Below are 26677 nucleotides of genomic sequence, written 5' to 3' on the forward strand. Positions count from 1 at the left end.
AGTCTCACTGTCAGACTCTTTAGGTGATTTCCTCACTCTTTTCCTGGTGGGAAGAGGTAATTCGGTTGGCTGAACGCCAAACTTTTCACTCTTTCGCCTAGTCAGGGGATGAGCAGGGTTGTACTGCGAAGTCACGCTGCCTTGAGATTTATCAGACCTCTGAGGAGAAATGGAACATCGCTGAAGTTTGTGAATCAGGCATTCGACTTCAGGAAGTTCAACGGTAGATTGTTCTGAAATATCAGGGTGTGTAGCAGCGATTGATACTCGAGCGACTTCTGACTCTGGATTTAAATGTAATGGAGAAGTCGGGGGAGATGATGAGGGCAATTTACTCTCAGAATGGTATTCAGATTTGGATTTACTTGCCATTCATAGTTCAGGTCCTCCTTCTAGCGCCAAATATGTTGAAGCCCTGAAAATCGGGTCGACAACAAAGGGGATACCCGCCCGGTCCGGACCTTGGTTGGCAGCTCCTTATCCGTTTGGTATAGCGGGTCCGACTGGGGATAATGGGACCAGTTTCCCAATCTATGTGTGTGTGTGTAGAATTTGATGTTGCTGATCTAACAGTTCCTATCTAAGATATTCTAATTCAAACTTTTAATCTAATTCTATGCTATTGTAATCTAATAAACAACACATCTAAATCTATACTAACCTGGAATGTAATTCTTCTATTATGCAATCTAAAGAGATTTCAAATAACAACTGGTAATAAAGATCATTCAGTGATTATAAGAAAGGAAATTAATCAAGATGAACCACTTCGCATAAAAAGTTAGACGAAACAGTTGTGAACATCATATCGCATAATAAGTTATTCATACATTAGGCATAAATAAATAGCTATCACCATACAAAAGTGCCAAATGATAACTCAAGCATTCATGCAATAATACATAAACAACTAAAAACTGTATATCACTTTAACATATAAGCAGAAATGGTCAAGAGATAAAAGTACCATTTATGACTAGTCCTACTCATAAGCTTCAAGAAACAATGATTTATCTCTCCTTGCTCTAATATCCACTAAGAGTACAGAAGTGCAACATTAGTAGCAGATATCAAATGCAAACATCAACAAATCTTGATCCATTCATTCACCACAACCTCGTCTGAGGGTGCAAAAGTGCATGTTCTGAGGACAAGTTTTTGATAAATTTATGGACCCTTCTTTAAATGCATGAGAAGAGTTTAAATACTACTAACTAAATAACTTAATTACACAGATTCAGGATACGGTTTAAATGACCGCCCTTTTCTAAGCAAAACTATTTCTATAAATTAAATCTAATATCTAACTATTTATGCATTTGCTCCTTAATGTTGCGAGCATTTAATATTTGCCTGGGTAAAGTCGGCTGACTGTCTTCCGCTTTTGGTTGAGCTAAGAAAACAGAAATGGTAAGAGCTGGCACCATTTTTTCAGAAAAATCGATGATATCCTCAAGAGTCATCCTCTGGCTATGTGGATTTACTGTGTATGCCCACTAATAATCCAAGTTCCACTTGGTTAATCCTCGAATTGCTTTTGCCTCTTCTTTCAGCTTTTTGTTTCCAGTTTATTCTTTACCATTGCTTTCTTGCGTTTTCCAAGCTTACAAGTGACTGAGCAGTTAGAGGCTTTGCTTTTTGAGCAATTTTCTCAGTGATGCGCGAATCGGAAACTGCCTCCGTTCTTTGATCCGGGCCTATCTGATGCGTTTTTCACCTTTAGCGCCTTTTCCTTCACCAGGTATAAGCTTCAAAATTTGTAAACATACTACTTTTGTGAGCTTCTGACCTTGTGCGTTAAACCGCCTATTGACATCAGCATTGTTCAACTACTCATTCAACCATGGCTCTGAATGAAAGATTTGTAATGGATAGCTCAGCAGCGCTCTGTGAATTTGTGGCTCTGTTGCATGCGGTATCTGTTTATGATGGCATCTTTTCTCTGTCTCTGAGCATTGGAGCTTTACCCTTTTCCGCCATGGCTTCCTGCACATTGCTTTGTGTTACTTCTGTTTTTCGTTCCTGTAGTTCACACATGAGGAGAGAGTAATGATAATAAAAATCGACAAGAAAGCTTTAAGCTCTACGGATGTACAAAAACATGCCACCTGACGTGAAATGACTCTTCGAAAAACACAAAACCGTTTTTCATTAAAAACTGGTGTATCATTCATTAATTATCATTAAAGCACATATCCAGTTCTTGGTTTATGGAAAGCTTTTCTTGAATGTTGATCCAGGAAAAAACTGCGATGGAATGTTTCTGCGATTCGCATCGCAGCATCTCATATCGCATTACCGCAAATTTCATTAAGATGTGTTATCGCAGGGTTGTTCGATCGCGCTATTGCAAGATCGCGGATCACAGTATCGCGCTATCGCAAGATCGCGGATCACTACAATCATTAAATGGTTATGTGTTTTTCATGCGACATTGCGATATGCGATATCGCATATCGGATATCGGCAATTTTTTAAGGTTTTCAAATGTGAGCGTTTCTTAATGCATGCGATGTGATGGAATTCGCGTCGCACTTTCACAGTTTATCATTTTTACTCATAAGGAAATGTCCTATCATTCTTTGTGCGATGTGATGTTTTCTTAAGGAGTAAAATGCATGAGCCTTAATTGAATTTTTGGAATTTTTTACTAAGGGACCCCACTTACCTAGTGTTATTGCTAATACTATATAAGGAGGGGGGTTGTTGGTGGCCACAACACCTGGTCAATAGGTCACCTTCATCAGCGTTGGAGGATAAGACTCCACAAGAGGTATGGACTGGTAAGAAACCCTCTCTTTCACATCTAAGGGTATTTCGATGTGATGCATATGTACATGTTCCAAAGGAGAAATGAACCAAGTTGGATAGTAAATCTGAAAAGTGCACCTTTATTGGGTATAATGATGGTTTAAAGGGTTATAAGCTTTGGAACCTAGTAACAAGGAAGGTTGTGTACAGTCGAGATGTGGTGTTCAGAGAGGTGAAAGATATTATTAAACATGAAGTCCAACAGAAGGAACCTGAGAAGATAGAGTTTGAGCTAAAGGAGGAAGAATCAGACTCTACAATAGAGGAGGAATCAGAAGATGAAGAGCCACAAACTCCAGCTGTAAGAAGATCAGTTCGAGAAAGAAGGCAACTAGAAAGGTATAGTCCATCTGCTTTCTGTTAAAAATTTTCTTTGTTTGTTACTGATGATGATCCTAGAACTGTGAAGGAAGCAGTGGATTCAGAGGATGGAAAAATCTGGAAAGAGGCCATGGTTGATGAAATGGCATCTTTGCACAAATATGAGGCTTGGGATCTGGTGGAGTTTCCAGCTGGAAGGAAACCCACTGGTAGAAAATGGGTGTTAAAAAAGAAGACAAATGCAGAAGGAAAAGTGGAGAAATACAAAGCTCGGTTGGTAGCAAAAGATTATTCCCAGGTGCCGGGAATTGATTTTGGTGATATTTTTTCTCATGTTGCCAAGGTAACTTCTATTAGATTACTTTTATCTGTTGCTGCTGCTTTTGATTTTGAGGTAGAACAGATGGATGTGAAGACATTATTTCTTCACGGGGATCTAGAAGAGGAGATCTACATGAAGCAACCTGAAGGATTTGTGGTGAAGGGTAAGAAAGAACTGGTATGCAAGTTAAAGAAGTCTTTGTATGGGTTAAAACAGTCACCAAGGATGTGGTATCGAAAATTTGATACATTTATACAGGGACTTGGCTTCACCAAAAGCAAAGCAGATCATTGTGTGTATTTTAAATTAATTGGTGACCGTGTTATTTTTATTTGGTCTTGTATGTGGATGACATGTTGCTGGTTGGAAATGACAAAGAAGTTATCCAGGATTTGAAGACCCAATTGTCCTCCAAATTCGACATGAAAGATCTTGGTGCTGCAAACTATATTTTTGGCATGGAAATTAAAAGAGATCGGGCAAAGAGGAAGCTTTGGTTAAACCAGAGGAAGTATGTTGAGACAATATTGTAGAGGTTTAATATGCAGGATAGTAAACCGGTGAAGGTTCCTATTCTTGTAGGTGTGAGGTTATCTTCTAAACAGTGTTCCAAGACACAAGAAGAGGAAGAGGACATGTCTCGTGTTCCATATGCAAGTGCAGTCGGTAGCCTGATGTATGCAATGGTTTGTACTAGACCAGACATTGCACATGCAGTGGGAGTATTGAGCAAGTTTATGTCAAAACCAGGAAAGGAGCATTGGACAGCAGTGAAGCGGGTTTTCAGGTATTTGCATGGCACTAGTGATTATGGTTTGTGCTACCAAGGAAGACCAGGATTGGACAGAGTGTTGGATATTCATGGCTTTGTTGATGCAGACTGAACTGGATATTTGGATCAGAGAAGATCTACAAGTGGGTATGTGTTTAACCTATTTGGAGGTGTAGTTAGTTGGATGAGTAAGAAACAATCTATAGTGGCACTATCAACTACAGAGGCAAAATACATGGAAGCCACTCATGCAAGCAAGGAAGTAGTTTGGTTGCAGAGATTGTGTTCAAGTATGGGGTTAGTACAGGAAGCTATAAGGATAGACTGTGACAGCCAAAGTGCAATTTTCTTGGCAAAGAACCCTGCATATCATTCAAAGACAAAGCACATTGATGTTTAGTATCACTTTGTGAGGGATATGATAGAAGACAAAAAGGTGCTGCTAGTAAAGGTGGACACTTTGAAGAATACTGCAGATGCATTGACAAAATCTGTGAGCTCTGAGAAGTTCTCTTGGTGTAGAGAGACAATGGCCGTTTCAGGGTGGATAAATGACTAAGCTCTCTTGTTGCCCCTTCTGGAAAGAAAACAACAAGTGGGAGAATGTTGGGTTGTGTTATATTATTTCCACGACTAGCCCACGTAGCTAATCGGGGGTTGGGGGGGGGAGGTCACAGGGGGTTTGAAGTGTACCCGTAACCCCACTTTATGGGTTCCGGGGCAGCGCCCCAGAAAATTTTGGTTTTGGACCCTATGTTAGGTTGGGCGGACCCAACTATGGTTTTGTACATGATTTTCGCACATGTTTTTTTTGGACACGACGGTTTTTAGTCCATGGTTTTGGACGCGATGGTTTTTGGTCCATGGTATTGGATGCTTCGGCATGTATAAATATGTATTGTAACATTGAAAGGAACATAATGAAAAATCAAGCTGGTAGTCCCGGTTTTGGGATCCAGGGGAAAATCTCTATGTATATGTGTTTTATGTGTTATGCTCTCGCATTGTTTATTTTATGTGTTTTAGAATTTGTATGCAGGTAATTTCTGCACGGGGTTAAAACCTACACATTTACCAGTGTCTCTTGACTGATCCCAAAAGTCACTTACCCTTTTCAGTCCTTTATTAATGGTATCATTTTTTATGATGCCTAGTCCTTCTCTACATAGGTTATGTTCATGCTGCCAGTTTTCCTCCTAGAACTAGGCCAAATTCCCATTTCTAATCTCCTAGAAACTATGTTTCTGAACTAAGGCTCTGTTCTCCCAAGAATTGTTCCAAATATGGGAACCCCTGATGTGTCCTGTCATTCGAATGTGGTCCCTTTCCTACCATTCCATTGCATATTTCTGTTTCCAAATCTTAGCCCAGGGGTTTCTCATTTCCTTTAGCCATCTCCACCAAAGTTTTTCCCCCAAAACTTTGCTTAGAGTCTCCGGGTCATGGAGACCCAAACCACCATGGGTTTTGGGTTTGCAAAGCTTGTCCCAAGCTACCAGAGCCCATTTCTTTTTCTCTTCCCCTTTACCCCAAAGAAAATTTCTTTGGATATTCCTAATTTGCTGTAAAACTCCTATTGGGATAGGAAGGGCTGAAAACATGAAAATTGGAATGGTTTGTAGTACAACCTTTGTAAGAATTAGCCTTCCTACTAAATTCAAGGATCTGCTAGTCCAATTGTTGACTTTGTCCTTCAGTTTATTTGTAACTGACTCCTAGACTTCCTTACTCAGAGGTTTATCAGTGAGAGGCATTCCCAGATATTTGGAGGGAAGATGATCTCTTTGAAAGCCAAGAATTTTGGAGAGGTTTCTTTGAATAGAGTTATCACTGTTGAAAAAGAAAACTTTCGATTTTGAGAGGCTTACCTCAGTGCAAGTAGCCATTGCAAAATCATGCAGGATTTTTTTGAAAGCTTTGGCTTCATTGACTATGGGTATGCCTTGTAGCATGGTGTCATCCACTAATTGTTGATGAGTCAATGTATCCCCATCCTGAGTAAGTTTGAGTCCTTGGATTCTTCCTTCATCCTTGGCTGAAATAATCACTTTGCCCAATCCTTCGATCATGAGAATGAAGAGGAATGGGGAGAGAGGATCTCCTTGCCTGAGGCCTCTCAATGGCCTGAAGGTTCTAGATGGAGGGCCACTAAGAAGGACTGAACAACTAGCAGTGTTAACCAGGGCCTTGACCCACTTTATCCAATTGTGGTCAAATTCATAGGCTTTAAGAACTTCCCTAATGTAAGACCAGCTTAGCTTATCATAAGCTTTCGCTATGTCCAATTGTATTACCATACCTGATTGCTTATTGGTCTTGAGGGAATGAACCACTTCATGAGCTTGAATGATATTATTTAGAATTTGTCTACCTTCCACATATCCAGTCTACTCCTATGACACGAGAGTTGGAAGAAGGGGTTTGAGTCTGTTAGCGATAACTTTGGAAATGATTTTGTACACCACATTGCATAAAGCTATGGGTCTGAATCTATCTGGTGTCATGGATTTTTCCTGTTTAGGGATTAGAGCTATGAAGGATTCATTAAGCGCTCTCAGAACTGTTCTTGATTTTCTCGAGTCCTCCACTACATCAAGAATGTCATGTTTGACTGTTTCCTAGCATGTTTTGAAGAAGTCTACATTGAAACCATTTGGGCCTGGAGCTTTCCCATTGTGCATCTCTTTGATTACTTCATTGACCTCTTCTTCTATTACTGGCCTATTGAGATTATAATTATCTTCCCTGGTTACCAGTTTTGGAATATGCTGAGTGAAGCTCTTAGTGAATTGAGATCTGTCTGCAATGGTCTCCTCTGTTATGCTTTGAAAATGTTGTACTAGAAAAAATTCCATTTCCTTGTGAGTATTTAGCTCTTTCCCTTGAGGATCTATGAGTTTTGTGATCTGATTATGAGCCCTGTGTTTCATGGTAGACTTGTGAATGAACCTAGTATTTCTCTCCCCTTCTTTAATCCATTGAACTCTTGATTTCTGTCTCTAGAATATTTCCTCCTACTGGCATCTATTGTCCCATTCTTGTTGAAGAGAGTCTGCTTGCATTTTCCTTTCCTATGTGAAGCCTTCTGTGATGAGAATTTGATTAGTTTCCTATAGTTTTTTTTCCACTTCTCTTTTGGCTTCAAAAATATTTCCAAACTCATTTTTGTTCCATTCTTTGAGCCTTAGCTTAATGTGTTTGAGTCTCTGTTGCAGGAGGAACATTTTTGTGCCTTGGGTGGGCATGTCTTCTGCCCACCATTTTCCAATATTAGTGATAAAGTCAGGGTGAGTGAGCCAGACATTTTCGAACCTGAAAGGTCTATTCCTCAGGGTGCCAATAAATGAAGCTTCCAACTGGATGGGCCAATGGTTCGAGCCTCCAAAAGGAAGGATAAAATTTGTCATGATACGACTAGAGAGAAGGAGATCCTCTGAGATTATAAATCTGTCTAGTTTCAAGGCAACTTGGGAAGTTCCTCCTCTCTTGTTATTCCATGTGAAGGTACCATTTATTGTGTCCATATCCACCAGTCTCATGTTGTTTAGGAAGTTCTAGAAGGCAATTGCATCTCGTCCAAGTGTTCTGGTCCCCCCTTTTTCTCTATGAGATATCTAATCATGTTAAAGTCCCCTCCCAGAATATAGGGGATTACTGGGTATCTCTCTCTCAGCTCCTCTAGAGAGGTGAGGAGCCTGAGTTTGTCTTCAAGAAGTTGAGGACCATAGACATTTGTTATCATGTAACAATCCTTGTCCCCCAAAGGTTGTATAACCATTGAAAGGTGGTTTATGGATGCCTCAACATCCAAGATCTCAAATTTATGAGGATTCCATAGAGTAAGACTTCCCCTCGCTGTATTATTTGCTTTAACTTCTAGGTACTCATATTTGATAAGCCATTTACTATGTATTTCTCTGATCTTTTCTATTGAGCATTTTGTTTCTTGTATAAACATCATGTCTGGTTTTTCTTCTTTTATTTTGTTACTGAGATTTCTTTGTTTTCTTTTACTTCCTAGTCTTCTAATGTTCCAGTTTGTAAGCTTCATAATGATGGGTTTGTGAAAGAGTAATTGGTGAGATCTTTCATCTTACCTGAATTAATCATGAGTTTCCCACACTCTGACAGAAGTTCATTCTGTCTCTTTCTTCCTCTTTTCTTGCCTGGGTTTTTGGTGGAGTGTCCTAATGTAATCTCCATTGATTTAACCCCTCTGTTCTCCTGGCTATCATGGTTCCTTTTGACTCCTGCAACCTTTGTTTGAGACCTTCGGAGGAATAGCTGTTGTACTCTGTCAAACTCCTCTTGTGGCAGAGAGTCAATCCCTTTGTTGGTTCCCTGCTCTAGAAACTTTTCTAGTTCAAGGTTCTCCCTCTCAAGAATCTCCTGTAGGTCTTGGTCCTCCGTACCTCCTTCACTTGGGGTCATCTCATGGTCCCTGCCAAGTTCCATAGTGCTTGGTGGGTCCTCCTTTTGTTCATTGTATTCCTGTATGATTTCCATGCTGTCCTCTTTTTCTTTCTCTGTATGAATGTCCTCTGGTTCCTTGTTTGTTCCATTCCCCCCCCCCTCTTCTTCTAAAATATCGAAACTGTTATGACTTGGTAGCTTGTTCTCACTAGGTTTCTTTTGGTACTTTCCCCCCTCCTTTCCCTCTGCCTCCCACTTTGGTAAAACCCTCAGGGTATTTTCCTATGTTGGTTTTCAGGTTGTCCTCCCTTTTGTTGAGTGGGCAGTCTTTGAAGAGGTGCCCATGTTCATGACATTTACGACATATGAATGGGATGTGTTCATAGTTGACTGCGTGTAACCATTCCTCATCATATAATTCTAGGATGACTTCATTTGGGAGTGCTCCCAATAAGTCCATTTCTACACATATGCAGGTGAAGGAGGTATATTTACCTCACACAGTCACCTCTGATATCTTTATAAAATGCCCTAATTTATTACCTATAACTTTTAAGGATTCCAACAACCAATAATCTAAAGGTAAGGAGTATAATCTAATCAATATCGAGACCGATGTGAACGCTTCTCGCTCCGGAAAAAATTTCATCACCTAAGGTCACATGTAAAGTCCTGCAGCAGCATAGAAGTAGGGTCCTCCTTCAAAAACTCTATCTTTGTCCTCCAGGTTAGTGAAAACCCTAGTGAAAAAACCCTTGGACCCAAGATGTAGATTTATTTCTCCCTTCAGTTTCCAGTTGTTTCTTATCCATGTATACAATGTTTTCTTTGTGGGCCATATACCCATAAACTTACATATGATTGCATAAGTCGCCATGTGATCTCTGTGCACCTGTAGTGTAGGATCATTTAAGACCACCTGGGGTTTAATGTTAGACCTGGGCTTGCAGGGTCCCGTCATAGATATGTTCTCCGTTCTCTAACTGCTGTCTCCAGATTTCGTTTCCCTCCTAGCCTCCTTGTGGGTCCCTTCCTTTTCAAGGGATTTACTGCTTTCTGGCTTTTGAGTACCGGTTGTCTTTGTCTCTACCTCTGTTGGTTTCCAGAAATTGTTCAGACTCGTCTCTTTGCTTCTGTTTGAAACCACGTTACTGTAGGAGGGAGTGGAGCTCCCTCCTCCATGCCCCTCCATAGTTACCAGCTCGCTTTTGTCACCCCTTGTTCAAAACCCTCGTCACTTAGTTTGCTCCTCCTTCTTTCCTCTAGCTTCCTTAACTTTAATATATTCATTAGGAAGGTTTATGAATAATTGAATATCTATGCCTAATATTATTATTTTTTGTGGAATATTATGAGAATATTGCACATATTATGAAGAGTTGGAGGAGGAGATAATTTAGGAACTTGTTCCCTACTACTAGAGGATCACTAATAAATAATAAGTAAACAAGATATTATGGAATTATGGTACAAATTGTGGAACTCCAATGATTGAGAAAATCTAGGAATGTGTTCCACTAATCAAGGGAGCAGATCCAATAATCAAGGAATTTCGATGGGGAAAGCTTCCTCCATCCATGTGGAATGATTCCTAGTCATTTTTTATAAGTACCAAGTCGAAGTCTCCTCTAGGGAATGATTGAGAAAATCTAGGAATGTGTTCCTTGCCATTTAATGCAAATTCCTACTACTGGGGACTAGATCCACTAATCAAGGGATTTTCGTGGGGAAAGCTTCCTCCATTCATGGGGAATGATTCCTAATCATTTTTTAGAAGTACCAAGTCGAATTTTCCTCTAGGAGGAGATTTTTCATTAGTGTTACTATGGAGAGAGCTTGTATTTTTACAGTTCCATTGTATTTTATTGCAGGGATGTAATTCTATTGATGAAAATAATGAAGATTGGTTTCATGTTTAGCTTCTAAATCTTGTTCTCCTCCATAGGTCTCCGATTTTCCTTAGGCTTGGCCATCCCAAGAACCTTAGAGCCATTTTGTATCATTTTACTTGCTTCTTTTCATTGCCTATTCACATGCATCTCTAGTTTTTATGCCTTTCTATTTCTGCATTTAGGATTAATAATTTGTTGTTGTAGGATTGAGTTAAATGGTTGATGTAAGTTCTTTTGCAGGATCAAAAGCATTATTTCATCCTTGGAAAAGCTTTGGAAGTTCATAATAATCATTGAGTTTCTTGGATTAGTCTTCTCATTCCAAAATCCAGATTGTTCAACCTCCTTTTTAGCAAAGAACAATGAATTTCTGCTATTTTTTAGAGCATGCTAACAAGCTTCAATCGAATTGATTCCACTTGCATTAGATCAAAAAAACATTCTAGTTCATAACAAAAATCATTGCATTGCATTTTCACTTGATTTGGTTAGGCATTTCTTAGATTCACTAGCTCATTATTTCTCAAATTTCTAGATTTTCGACTAGTAATGTTTTTTATTTTTTTTGCATGGGTTAACCTAGGTCTTTTTGAGTGATTCCACTTGGAATAGGGACCTAAAACATCCTATTTAATAACAAATTTGTTCCATCCAATTTGGATTTGCTTGGTCATTAAACCCTCACCAATTTCATCATTTCACAAGGAAACTTCTCCAAGCTTTTTGAGTGAATCCATCCATCTTCCGACTTTGGTTTTGAATTCTGAGTGATCCTGGGAATTTTCCCATTCCATTCCACCCATAACACACCTTTCCTAGGCCTCCCATCACCTCCAACACCTCACATTTTTCTCTTGGATGTATCTTGTAGGTTTCATGTGATCCTGTAGGTTTCTAGTACATCCTATAGGTTTTCCTAAAATGGCCTGTTTTGAGGCCGAATTGATGGAAAACCTCTAGGAAGTCACCAAAATCCTCCCAAGGGTCTCCCACACCATCCAACCATCTCCTAACCCTTCCAGCCATCCTCCAACATCCTTAATTCACCTGCAACATCACCAAAAGAATTAGTTTGCATACTTGATTTTGTATGAAAAGACAAAAAGACAAAAATAGATTTATTTCGGTCCCTTTACTTGCACATTAGTGAGGTTTGATGCTTCTTACTTCCATGCTTAGATAGTAGCATTTGGTTCATGATAATTTAGCATTATTTTAAAGCATAGTTTATTGGCAGTTAATTAGGAAATGGTGTGATTTAGCATTGAATTTCCGTCTCTTTCCTTGTACTTTCTTTCTTGCAATAGGTTAAGATTCCATTTTGAACATTTCATTTTTTGCAATTAGTTTATGATTTGACTTCAGTACATCCACTCCATTACATCATGACAACAAAGTAAGGACACATTGTATGCTGCAGATATAGTTGCGACACTTCTTAAGTTTGTACGAACCTCATCTTAGAAAAGAGTGCTTAAAATGTTGTCCTCTTACTCTAGTTTTAAGGAGGATGTTTAGAGCCCTAGAGCTAGCTCTAATTTTAAACTAAAGTTGATAGGTTTGAGTGAATAAGCACTCTAGGCCTATTGATTTTTCTAATAATAGTATGGAGGATTTAAGTTCCCCTTATAACACCAAGTGTATATGTACAATATTTGTGACAAGTGCCAAGTCGGCTCAAGTGACTAATAATTGGCTATTATGAGTAAGAGTATGCATCCTTAGTTAAGGTTATTATGGTTATAAAAATCCTAACAATATCATCATTAATATTTCTTGTTCATAATACAATGGGGTCATAAACAAGATTACATAAAAGCCAATGCAATAATGCTTTTCTTTCTAGGGAAGCAAGAGAAATAAGGATAAATTCTTATATATTATGGAATTGATTAAAGAATGCTAGTCTTCACAAAACATATAAAATTAAATTAAAGTATAATCACCTATGAATTGTATAACCCTCTTGAAAATTTTGGCTTGAATGGTAGTCTTGGACTAATACCCCTTCAATCTAAGTGTCAAGCTTCCATTGAGATTAAAGTTGTTGTGGAAAACTCATATAACTTAGTAGGACTAATATGGCTAACCATATGTTTTTATTTTTAACTTGTGCTCCGTGGTTGCTTGAGATATTTTCACTAAGAGAAATGCTCTAAAATCTGAAATATCCCATGATACTTGTTGAATAGGAAACAAGTTGATAATAATTATAGGGTTGTGGGCATACCCTTAGAATCCTTCAATATCATAGTTAATTGAATGCATGTGTATGAGAACCATGCTAAATGAAGTTTTTGAATGATGTATTTTGGGTGTGCATGAGAACTTTGTTAAAAGAAGGAATGAATGATGAGTTTTTGTAGAAGATTTGGTTGAATGATTCCTTGGTTGTTATAATGTGGTAATAGCTTACCCTATCCTATAGGAGCCTCGCATAATAAAGTTTCACCATGTCACATATGCTTATGTAACCAAACATGAATTCTTTTTACTTTGATATAATAAGCATGTTGACTATGTTGTAAACGAAGGGGAAATCCTCCTTAACTTGCTCTTCACTATCCTAAAAAGTTTCAAGCATCTAAATTCCATTCCCAATTCTTTGAGCAAGTCAAGGGAGGTCCCTTATGAAGTTACCAAGGCTTTCTCATTTCTTAGTTAAAATTAGAAGTATTTGGGTGAAATTTGACTATGTATCAATAGATTAGAATTCTTAGGTAGATTCATGTGTTGTTGAATAAAAGTAGTCGACACATCATGCCCAAACAAAATATTTATCACTAGAATTGAGAAATGATCAAGGTAATATGTCATTGGAAATAGAATAAAGGGGTTGATATACTGATGAGATAAAAGTAACAAAGGTTGATATGTTGACAAAAGGAAGAATAAAACTTTCCAATAAAGAATAGTCTTGGCAATAGACACAAATTGTATCAAAAAGGAGAAAATTAAGTCTTGGTGACAAAGAGATGTGCACAGACAAGGAGAAAAATAAGTCGCAATAATAAAGAGACATTTATCAATGAGGAGAAAATGAAGTCTCAATGACAAAAATATTTGTATTGACGAGAATAAAATGAAATCTCATCAACGGAATGCATATCAATGAGACAAAAATATGATCTCAATGATAAAGATAATGTGTAATGGTGAGATAGAAGGATGATCTCAATGATAAATAATTGTGTATTGATGAGATATAAAGATGATCTCAATGATAAAGAAAGATTATTCAATGAAATAAATTTCATTTTAGTGATAAAGATAATGTTCAATGGCATAAAAGAAGTTTCATGCCCAAATATTACTTAAAATGTGAAACAAATTATGGTTGAAACCTTGCGACAAGTTTTATATTTCATAACATCGATAGGCTAGCATCATTGAAGTGTTTCAAGGGAGAATTTTATATTGAAGGCAACATGTCAATCTCCAAAGAACAAGTAGGTGTGACATATTACATCAAACGATTCTTTGGCTTGTGAAATAATGACCTAATATGCCCCCTCCTCTTTTTAGTTATGATAGAGGTTGAACTTTAGATGTATGGCATGGAATCCCACATATTCCATGTAGGTCAATGCCACATCATTGCCACATGGAAATTGTAGTAGAAATGATTGGGCATGAAAAGAGTAAACCTTAAAATCTTTGGAGGGCCATAACTTCATACTAGTAACTCAAATTTCGATAAAATTCCCATCATTAAAAAGCTTTGAAATTGTGAGTTTGCTTCTAAGTAATATTTAAGTTAGAAAATTTTATGACCCATCTTAATAACACCTAGGGTGTTGGGTCTGTTACAACAATGATGGTTCTTTAGTAAAATTGGATCATCGTCATGAACAAAGCAATATTTCAAGATATTGCTACTAGACCCTTATAAGTGCTACATATTATCAAATACAATTATGATGGTCTACAAATGGTTTGGATAAAAAAAAATGAACATGACTTAAATATATCTCCAAATACAACTCCTACCCTTAAAAGTCTTTGATGGGGCCTCCATAGGCAACCTAGGCTCATGTGCAGTAGGTGGATGCTTATACCTTTTTAATCTTATTGAATTTCCTTTTCTATTCAGGATTGGGTATTGAAAAAAAGAAAAAGAAAAAAAAAGAAGAAGATTAAAACTTGAGTTACTTTCTTACTATCATATCCATCAAGGGAAATGAAAATGGAAGAGATCTAGGCCTTTGGGGACTTAAACCAACTGTAGAAAGAATAAATAGGGGCTTCATAAATCAAACTCTCTTCTAAAATATGTCATCCAAATAAATAGGGGCTTCATAAATCGAACTCTCTTCTAAAATATGTCATCCAAATAGTATCTAGGCTTAAGCCCTTTCACAAAATTCTCTCATATCTTTAGAGAGAACAACTATGTAGTTTATGACTTAGCAAATAAGGATTACAAATTCATAGAAAGGTTTGTTAGTATTAATAAAAATATCAAGAAGAGATATTTTCTGTATATTTTTTTGTTTTCGTAATAAATGTGTTTTTGTCTATATAGTGTTTTAGTGATTCATTTTAAGGCGTGATGCCATGATAGGGATGGGTAAAGAGTTGTAGATTCATAGGTAGGTTTGTTGATGTTAACAAAAACATCAAGAAGTGCTGTTTTATCTCTAAATTTTTGGTTTTCCTAATAAATGTGTATCTGTCTATATGGTATTTTAGTGATACCTTTTAAAACATAATGCCATGATATTGATAGAAAAATGCTTAGATTATAGTTAGCATCAAAAATGAAATATTTTTTAATGTTTTAATAGAAATCGGTTATAACTATTACAAAATATATCATGACATAATGTAATTATTTCCTCTAAATATGAACCATATGAATTTATAACAATTATTCAACTTATAATTGTAAATATTTACATACTTTAATTATTTCTATCACATTTTTATCTCAAAATTATATTTTTTATTTTTATCTCAAAATTATTATTTTTTTCTAAAAATTGTCTATTTATATAGTTATAATGTAAATTTAATAAATTAATGGAAATAATGTAAATTTAATAAATTAATGGAAACATTTCTACATATAAATTTGCCATACCATCTCCCATCCTCATCCAACTAAAAATAAAAAATGGAAATAAATACACATCAATTTGATTTTCAAAATCATTGGTTAAGGAAAGAAACGTTAATGCTAAAATATATTGCAACATGGTCGTGCGAAATTATAGAGAATCGCATTTCTCCAATTACAGTACCTTGTGGTTATATAATTTCTACAGATAAAATATCTGCAACATTTATTCAAGTGAGGATAAATGGCAGTTGAAATATAGGTGGCATGGCTATCCATTATCTCTGTATATTTAAACTGAGGGTCCAAAACTAAGTCGGGGTTGACCCAACTTGAGGATATATATTTCCCACTGACATATAAGAGTAATTTTCAGACTATAAAAGATAACACTACAAGATAACCAAGGTCGCCAATGGAAATCTGATGACTAGATGCTAATATTTCTTCAACTGGTTATTAGCTTGAGTGCCACCCTTGAACTTGTATAGCAATGGTGTTTGAACTTATACTTCTGGATGGGCACAGAAAAATGCCAGTGCCCCTACCAATGGTGCATTGTAGTAGGTGGTGGGTTCGGATTGCGCGGGGAGTGCCCGACTGTCTGCATATTGGTCGTTTGCATCTGGCCCTCCAGTGATTGCACCAGTCAGAATATTAGGGTTGGGATCTGAGGCAGCAAACAATTTGGCCCCGCCATCACATTTTATGGGAGCAGGGTGCGCTGCAACTGAGGCTAAAGATGCGGCTCTGTGATGAATACGTTGAGGAAAGCGAGGACCATATCCCACCATATATGAAAGTTGGAGAGGATTATCTCCCAGTATGTAGTCCACCTGCATGCACAATATCATATGGTTAATAACACAAATGGGTAGTTTTGACATATTTCATTTACTGAACTCTATTATTGAATCACAGAAGCCTGAATTTTATTATTGAATCTTTGTATGGAAAAGCTATTGTCCTGAAGATGAACCACACTTGTTGGTTCGAAATGAGTCGACAAATAGTATTTCATGTGATTTTCGCTGAAAAAATTCTCTCTATAGATCACAGAAACCTGAACTCTATTATATTTCATTCCCATGATGAGTAACATGAAAAATACCTGTCGCTTGGCAAATTGTCTCAGTCGGTCAGGACGAATTATTGTTCCTCCACACGCAACAGTTTGTTTAGCATCCTCCAAATAACTAGCATAGGTTAAAACTAGAAATGAGAAGGCTGTAACTCGCTGCATGTTACCCCCTGGATCCTTAAAGATAAGTCCACCTGTTACAGCAGTCATGCATGATTAATTTCTTCCTCAAAATCAAACACACTGGCAATGCCAAATACTTTGGAAAAATATCAATGTTTATACTAGTTTGTGTGCAAACACTGAACCTGGCGTGAATTGCTTCTCCGAATAAGGTGATTCTGGCAAGAGAGAGCAGATGAAAGAGTCAGCGTTCTCCCTGTAGCCTCCCAGAGCTGTTACATTCTCATGCAAGACATACTGCATAAAACGATCATTACATTTCGCATTATTTAGGGAAGAGAATCACAACTGATCTTAATTTAGTTGCATTGAAAAATAGAAATTATATATATTTTTGGAATTTGCAATTGACATAAAAATGCTTATAGAATTTATTTTGATTTCTATAAAAATTTATAGAATTTATCTCAATGAAAATTGAAATGTATTGACAAATAGAAATCACTTATATTCTTAGAATCTGCAATCAACATAAAAATACAATAGAGTTTACCTTGGCTAGCAAAACATCAGTTCCACCACGCTTATTGTCCCACCCAAATTCGAAAGTGTTGTCTTCGGACCCAAATTCTAAGCCATTTTTAAGTATATATTCTCTATATGTTTTGTTCTTTGTGGCCTTCAGCAACCATGCTGCACCCCATATCAATTCATCCTAACCAATAGGTGAGGTTTATATGTTAGTTTCAGTTTTATTTAAAGCTAAATTTAAACTCAATTATGGATTTTGAGAATATTTTGAAATCTGATAAACAGAATTAAAATTAATTTTGGATCTTACTTATTTATCAAATTACAAAATATTTAAAAAATGTACAATCAAAATAAAACGACCATCATTCACTACATTTTACAGATAATCACTTAGCAAATAAAAACTTAAATATTATCATAATATTTTAGAATTGACAAACAAAAGCGATATTAATTCTTTGACATCACTCTTATTCGTCAGATTTCAAAATATTTGAAAAAAATAAAATAACCATTATTCACTATATATTTAAAAATCATATATATCTAAAAACTTCAATAATCAATTTCAAAATATTTGGAAAATGTGCAATCAAGATAAGACGGCCTTCTTTGACTGTATTTTATTTGAAATCACTAGATAAACACTTACAAATAGAGACTTCAATATTATCATAGTATTTTCATGTGATAAATATATACGCCCCTTACACCACTGAAATGTCGATCTGTCTGCTCACCGACTTAGAATATGTTTCAATTTTTTGAGTTTTAAAACAAAAATGTTGCGTTAAAGTAAAATTGAAATTTCTAAAACACTATAGTACAGATATGCTTTCTGACCAAATACTGTTTCCAGACCTTTGTAATGGGAAAAAAAACTTCAGAGAAATTTCTTTAAAAAACCCAGTACAGAAATGCCTTCTGACAAAATACTATTTCCAGACCTTTAAAAAACATGGGCAAGTGCAGATAAGTTACACAATATTTTTTGAAAAAATTACTCCATTACCATTCTAATTTTATTTCATAACTGTATAGAAATGGAGAAAATATAGAGAACTAACTGAAGTCATAATATCTAGTGCAATTTTGCTTGGCATGTGTCAAAAGTTGCAAATGGAGTATTACCTCGTATCCACTATAGCTGCAGTAGAAAGGACACACTCCTGATCTCAGTGAAGGATTATCACTATATGCTCCCCTGTATTTGTCTGCAAAGTCGAACACCTGTTGAAAACATTATAAGAAGGGAAGTGACTGTCAAGCTAAAATTCAGATAGGAAGAACACCTGATTCCATGACCGTGTTATATCTGTCAGACATTTTCGAGATTTTTTTTGAAAATTTTTGATGAAGAATTTGTAATTCACAAGATTGAGTTGTGAACTTTTGTAATTTTCGTACCCAAAAAGATTACCAAAAAAAATTATTTTCAATTACAGAATCTATATATGCAAAGAAAAAGCAAAAACAAAATTAAAAAAAAAACAAAAATTCAAAATTTCATTCAAAATTATTTAGCCAAATTCCAGTCAAAAACTTAAACCTAAAATATCTAATAGTTAGAAAATGCCGATTTCATGTTTTTGAAAGGAACAAATACCCTAAGGTTTGAACATTGGTCTTACCCACAAAGCAGTTTTGAGGAGACGCCGAGAATACCGGGGATCTGACTTTTGAAACACCATGGAGGCAGCAGCCAATGCTGCAGCTTTTTCAGCAGCAACTTCTGAGCCAGGATTTTCTTTGTTAATCTTGTAAACTGTTCTGGGAGTGTCCATGTCTTCTGGTCTCTCCCAGCAATGATGATCTGAATTGGGATCACCCACCTGTAATATACCACATTACATATCTGAGAGGAGAATTCATTATAGTAGAAACAATTTCAAGTCACATAAAATAATAGGCCAGCTCACACCAAAATTCTATGAAACTATGCAAATATGTGAGATATAAATATGAAAGACCTGCACATATATAGTGTCTGGATAAACTACTGTTTTGAGGAGATAGTCTGTAGCCCAACGAATTGCAGTAAGAGCATGTGGTAGCTCTTTATCCATGAGATTTCCAAATTCTAACACACTCCATGATAGCATCGTGACTGTATAAGCCATTGGAAAACCATATTTGACATTGTCTCCTGCATCATAGTACCCTCCTACCAAGTCCACCTGCATCCAGAAAACAGAATGTTACACTAACAAGCATCATAGTACCCTCCTACGAAGTCCACCTGCATCCAGTACACAGATTTTTACACTATCAAGCAAGGTGTTTTGAGTATATTGCGTCAGGGTAAGGTGCCATAGAAGGTGTTTTGAGTATATTCCTTCAGGGTTAGGTGCCATAGATTTTTCATTGCACATTCTCAATCTTGGGTTCATCCTTATGACTGAGTAAATCATAGGTTCATCCTTAGGACTATGTAAGAAGTAAATCATTGATGATGATGAAGTAGTTTGTGTGGTTGGTTTAGTAGATTTAATATGAAGAAATATAAATTAGTGAAAAAAATATTTAACAAATTTCTTTTTGTTGCGAAATATAAAAAGATCTATGATACTTTGCATATTGAAAAATCAAAAATAACATAGCAATGATGAATCCTTACATTTGCTGCTGAACCGTCTCGTAAGGCAGAGTCCCTTCTCCAGGTCATGCGTTGATTCGCAGGCAGTTTTCCTGATCTCTGGCCTTCATAGAAGAGAATACTTTTGGACAAAGCATCCTTGTAGTTATGGCGGGGACCCTTTGTGGAGGGCTGCCCATTTAGTTGCTTGACACGGCTGGCCTCCATTGCTCCTGGTAAGAGCAAGGATGAGACCAACATTATGAATAAACATTGGGATAGCCCTCCACCCATTTCGATCTTAATTCTCACTGAGTATATGCTGCACTCAGCGAGAGAATGCAACACGAATGAGCGAGAGTTATGATCTATTAAAATACCGCGAGAGCTCAGATATATATACTCCTCACATTTTGTTATTGGGTTCCTTGGAAGGCGCTCCATGTAAAATCTTACAATTGGCCTGTAAAAACTATTAGTCCAAATGGTAACTGCTCACTAAATGCACGCATTAAATTTCTCGTTTTAAATCAACAAAATGTCCGTAAAAAGCAACATTCCGAATCATAACTACCCCTCTAAATACAAACATTAAAACGTGTTCATGGAGTCTATTTGTGAACAAATAAGTTTTGACAGATACCTTGCATTATACTGTGGTGTCATTGTTCTTCGGAGGATAAACTAGAAAATTATATGATCCAAGGAAATTGGAACTAGAGGGAAAGAAGTCTCAAGCTCTTAGCTTTAAATTCATGGTTCAAAAATGTTCCCAAACTGAAGGAGATATGGAAGCTTCCTATCTTGCATACATATCTTCTAATAGAGCATCTAGGTTAGTTGATTGAATAGCAATAACATTTCATAGTAACATTCAAAGGTCATTGATTACAACAAAATTAAGGTTTGTTTGATGAATAATTCTTATAAAAAACATAATCTTATTTTCTCTTTTAAAGACAACTTACTTTTATGATAGTTGGAGGAGCTATCATTTTGATAACAACCTCATCAATGGACTCATAGCACATTTTGTTTTCCTATTATGATTTTCCCCATCAACATTTACGCATAAATGATTCGATTACCTTATTTTGTCTTAAGAGACCTAACTGGGATGTATTAAAAAATGTATTTGCATGTTGTACTCACGAAGCTAAGTGAAGTTCGATGTTACCATAAATGAGGCCTACCCTAATTAGGCCAGACAAACCTGGCTAATGGGAGAAGAATTACGTACCAAGATTGTTTTGACAACTTGAAGTGTGTCATATTGAAGTTTGTATACAAACTTGCGTAGGAATACTTCCTTTATACTACAAATATATGTGTTCAAAAGCAAAGTTTGAAGTTGCGTTGATCGAAGCCTCTAATGCCATGGATAAGCTATGACTAAGTAAGGACTCTTGTCAAATATAACGTTATTGTATTTCAGAATGTATTTTGAAGCAATATGTTGCATTTATGTCACGAACCTTGAGGTTATGTTGTCATACAAAATCTATAATGGATTGTTAACCCTGATATTGTAGATTTTTCTGTAAATTCACAGCGCATGTAATTTCTTAAAATAGAAGACAAGAATCTATTCTACTCTTTACAGCGGAAGCACATAAAGATCGATGAAAACAGTAATCGACGAGGAAGATAATCAATGGCACATAACGCAATATTTATCCGAGGAAAGCCACAATTCAAAACCCCTACTATCTATATTGCATTAATCAGAAATCCAAGATGAGAATACAATGCTTGTTCTCACAAGAACAATCCCTGCACAACTATAATCAACTCTTAGCTCACAAGCTAGCTCAAGCCAACTCCTTAGCCTATTCTGTAGCTCTCCAAGCCCCTATCTCCTTACACAATTCCTAGGATGAATAGCCTGTATTTAAATGGAATTCATGCTTCCAAAACTACACAATCCAAACATAGGTCCTTCTCTGATTACATGCATGATATTTACAAATCAGTAAATCATACAACTGATAGTACATTGTCCCTACACTCTAGTCTCAACTGGATCTTTCTCTCAACTAACATGCATGAGTTTCTCATGAGGAAAACTTCAGTTAATTGGAGTAACACTTGTGGATGCACCAATGCACCAATTGAGTGTTAGTCCTCTATTAGTTCCACAAGCAGTTAGAACTAATTTAACTGACCATAACTCAGTAAATTGAGTTAATCTAATTACAACTCAAATAAAATCATCTTGGACCTCTAAAATTTAGGGAGAACATATACATCACTACACAAAGACTTCCAACTCGAAATTCCTAAACTAATTAAGTTAATTAAACTTAATTAACTATTTACAAGTTGCTATGAGAAAATAATTACAATTTTAATTCACAATTTAATTCAAGGACAAATTAAAATGGAATTTCCAGATTCTATTTTTAACATTTCTTGTTGTTATTTTTAACACTACCTCTCAACAAGAAAGGAATTCAACTCGATCCCGATCTTGAACCTTTGGAATGTTTTGCATGCAACATTTCTCTCTAGCATTGTTGCTACAACAACTTAAAAAAAAAAAAAAATCCAACCCGAATCAGTATGATGCATCTGTTATCAAATTCTCTAACTATTATTTCCTCTTTCGATTGAAAACTCTACGCTTCTACTGACTCTTCCTTTCTGCAATGTTGTCAACTCTTCTCTGTGCTCTTCAGTATTTGAGTGCTCTAGCCTTTGTCACTCTGATCTTTGACTGCATCAACCACCACTGATTCCTCTTGCTACTATGTACTTTGGGCCTCGTAGCAAGGTGCGATCTATGAGATAAAACCTCTCAATGGACCCTACCCAATTTCATCCCTCTTAAGACTATCACTTCACATCACCCCACCTCACACCTAGAGGTATGGTTGCATGTGCTCCCTCTGCCCACTTGGCTCAAAATTTCCCTCTATTGGAGGTATCTGCATGAGTGGATGCCTCCACTCAGTCTCCTCTCTGGTTCTCCAATTTTCGTTGCTCCATAATTGTTTGAGACTACTTCTGAGACTGCTTGAGTGGATATCCCCACTCTTTCTCCTCTTAGCTTGTCCAATTTTGGTTGCTCCACAATTTCCTGAAGCTGCTTCTAAGGCTTCTTTTGGGACTGCATGTTGAGAGGTAATTTACTCTCCCTCTCAATCACCAAGTCTCTAACCTTTTCCTTGCTCCTCAAGTATTTGCATGCATCTTTTACCTCAAGAGCATATAGGTTCTTAACCCATGCACTGATATGTTTCACATGTCCCATGGCGACGTGTTTAGGGAAAACCTTTCCCTTACTAAAAATCACACCATAGCCACGATCTTCTAATACTGCAACTTAAACAAGATTCTTCTTTAGTCCTAAAACATACATCACAACTGTGATCCTGGGAGGGGATCCAAAGTCCCTTTGAAAGGTAATCGTAACCAACCCGGTAGCATTATACCTCTCGTCATCTCCAAACTCTATGCTCTGCTTGAGGTATTTCTCCTCAAAATCACAAAAAAGATCTTTGCTTCGCGTCATATGGAATGAGGCACCGTTGTCAAGATACCACACACCTCCCATTACAGTGTTGGCCATGCATGCAACGAGAGTGAAATAAAGTTCAAATTGTGAAGCTAGAGCTTCAACTACTGCAGCTACTGCAAGCTCCTTCTTGCTTACTTTCTTCTGTGGGAAATTTGTGTCATAGTTCCCGTGCTCGTGACTATAGTGAAAATACTTCAATTTCGACAAGTCTGTCTTCTTGCCACACGCCTTGCCTTGGGACTTATTTCCCTTTGCCTTCTTTGCCTTATTTGGTAAGGAAAATTCCTCTTCCACTTCCTTGGAAGAGGTCTCATCTCTGGTGTTACATCGAAACTCCTCTTCTACCAAATCCAACCATAGTCTTTCCCAATCTGGCAGCTTCTCCTTCCCATTGACAGAGTCCTAATTACTATGCCAACTCTTGGGAAGTCCTAGAAGATCTAGGCTCACCATATCATCCTTGGGAACAGTGATTCCAACACTTCCAAGTTCATCATGTCATTGAGACTGTTAACTTGGTCAAGTATTTTGGAATAGTCACGCCTTTCTCCATTTTGATTTTTCGAAGTTTGTCCTTTAGTGCCAATTTCCTTTGGTCACTGTTGTTATGATACAAGTCCTTAAATGCTTTCCACATAGCATACGGAGTTTTCTTACCATGGAGACTCGAGACAATGTGGTCTCGAACTCCCTCAAGGATTATCCACCTTGCTCTTGCCACACACTTTTCCATTCGACCAAATCTTTTGCATTTGATGCTAGTGGCTTAGGAATGTATTGATCAATGAATTCCTTCAAGCCATTATCCTCCAACACGACCTCCATCATGTCCTTCCAGGCTATATAATTTGATCTTCCATCCAAGGCATACTCAAGCTGCAAACTTTAGAATGCCATCTGAAGTATGTATTGAAAATTTGAATTTCACCTATGACCCTGAACTCAAAACTTCGAAATCTCCTCTAGTATATTGAATTCAACTTCGATACCATGTAGAAAATTTCTACAAATCTAGCTCTCATACAACGTAGATTTACCTGTAGATTCACAACTCATGTAATTTGGTAAAACACAAGACAACAATCTACTCTACTCTTTACAACGGAAGCACATAAACATCAATGAAAACAATAATCGACAAGAGGAAGATAATCAATGGCACATAATGCAATATTTATCCAAGGAAAGACACAACTCAAAACCCATACTATCTATATTGCATTAATCAGAAATCCAAGATGAGAATACAACACTTGTTCTCACAAGAACAATCCCTGTACAACTATAATCAATTCTCAGGTCATAAGCTAGCTCAAGCCAAATCCTTAGCCTATTTTGTAGCTCTCCAAGGCCCTATCTCCTTACACAATTCCTAGGATGAATAACCTATATTTAAATGGAATTCGTGCTTCCAAAACTACGCAACCCAAACATAGGTCCTTCTCTGATTACATGCATGATATTTACAAATTAGTAAATCATACAACTGATAGTACATTGTCCCTACACTCTAGTCTCAACTAGATCTTTCTCTCAACTGACATGGTTGAGTTTCTCATGAGGAAAACTTCAGTTAATTGGAGTAACACTTGTGGATGCACCAATGCACCAGCTCACTGATAGTCCTTTATTAGTTCCACAAACAGTTAAAACTAATTTAACTCACCATAACTCAGTAAATTGAGTTAATCTAATTACAACTCAAATAAACTCATCCTGGACCCCTAAAATTTAGGGAGAACATATACATGACTACAGAAAGACTTCCAACTCGAAATTCCTAAGATAATTAAGTTAATTAAACTTAATTAACTATTTACAAGTTGCTATGAGAAAAGAATTACAATTTTAATTCACAATTTAATTCAAGGACAAATTAAATTTGAATTTCAAGATTCTATTTTAAACATTTCTTGTTGTTATTTTCAACAGATATGTCCTTGATGGATTGATGAAAATGATGGATTTAACCGCATATGCAAAGGCATAGCGATTATATGGCTTTGGTTATTTGGATATGGAAAGAAAACTTGCATATGAAAAAGGTGTAGATGAAAATGGGAAATCTGGGGTTTGTAAACCTTGGTAGCCTAGAAGGCTTGAATAAGAAGTCCACACGATTTTTGGATAACCCTAGAGCTTGACCTAGTTTGATGTTTCTGTTGAAAGAAGAAAACCTAACTCATGCAAGGAAGGAAAGAAGGACTATGTATTGATGAGGACAAGAATGATGAGTTTATAAGATGGATGCAAGAAGGAAATGCTTGAGAGGGAGATTCCCTTCAATCCTCATATCAAAAGATAAGTACTTTATATTTCTCTTCCTTTATTGTTATTTTTTTCTATTAGCCTCCTGTATTTGTTTATTTTGTTGGGTTATCATCATTCTTCCATGGCATCCTAGTGAGAATTGCAAGTACATTGTGAGGGATGCAAGGATATGGAAATAAATGGAAGTATTGGATAAACAAAGAAAAGTATGTGACAAGAGGACTCTCCCAAGAATGGTTCGTGTTCAAAAGGAATAAATTATATTGATATTTAGAATGCCTCCTAGTTCAAAGGGAGCAAGTAGACCAGAAAGTTTGAAGGAGGTCATTGTACCAAAATTTGTGGAAATTCAATAATGACTTAAAGGTATTAACAAAATCAAGCACTTGTTGGCAAATATAAATTGCAAATCGACTATTCTCCCAGAAAGAGGCAGGACATTGAGAAGAAATTTGTTCCAATTTCAGTTTAACAAGATGACATTAGAGGAATTTTGAGGTCTAAAATGGGCCTCCTAAGAAAAATGTACAACCAAAATCAACTTTATAAGAACAAATAGGATTCAAGATTATGATGTCAACCATGGTGGATGATTCATCATTTTCAGAGTAAAAAAGTACAAAGATTAAAAAATAATAAAATAATAAAACTACTTTTTCCACCCATATTTTCAACTTATCTCCCTAAGTTTTTACTCAAATTTCAAGCGAGGGTACTTGTTGGATGCAAAATTTAATTCTTCATCCAAGGATCACCCATATTGCATACTTTCAATGCACCCTACTACACGAAAAATGAGAAATACATGAAAAAACGTTATTACAATCATGTTTTTCATGCATTTCTCATTTTTCGTGTAGCAAGGTCCATCAAAAGTATGCAACATGTGTACTCCTTGAATGAGGAATCAAATTCTACATCCAACGAGTGTGTCTGCCCGAAATTTGAGTAAATCTGTAGGGAGATAGGTTGAAAATACGAGT

At 36.5% G+C, this 26677-nt stretch overlaps 1 protein-coding gene across 1 annotated transcript; it reads right to left on the bottom strand.

Moving 5' to 3' along the window:
* Positions 1-16096: 16096 nt before the first annotated feature.
* LOC149223762 (endoglucanase 17-like) lies at positions 16097-26250 on the bottom strand (the record flags this gene model as incomplete). Its single annotated transcript, XM_089387993.1, has 9 exons — positions 16097-16426; positions 16702-16865; positions 16980-17091; positions 17348-17509; positions 18460-18558; positions 18960-19160; positions 19299-19505; positions 19946-20095; positions 26224-26250. Coding segments are annotated over 9 exons (1452 nt in total), but the record flags the coding sequence as incomplete, so codon positions are not given.
* Between the last annotated feature and the right edge of the window lie 427 nt (positions 26251-26677).

Source organism: Pinus tabuliformis, chromosome Q, assembly GCF_031772625.1.
Source record: "Pinus tabuliformis cultivar Carrire ecotype Pingquan chromosome Q, CPIR1, whole genome shotgun sequence".
NCBI lineage: Eukaryota > Viridiplantae > Streptophyta > Pinopsida > Pinales > Pinaceae > Pinus > Pinus tabuliformis.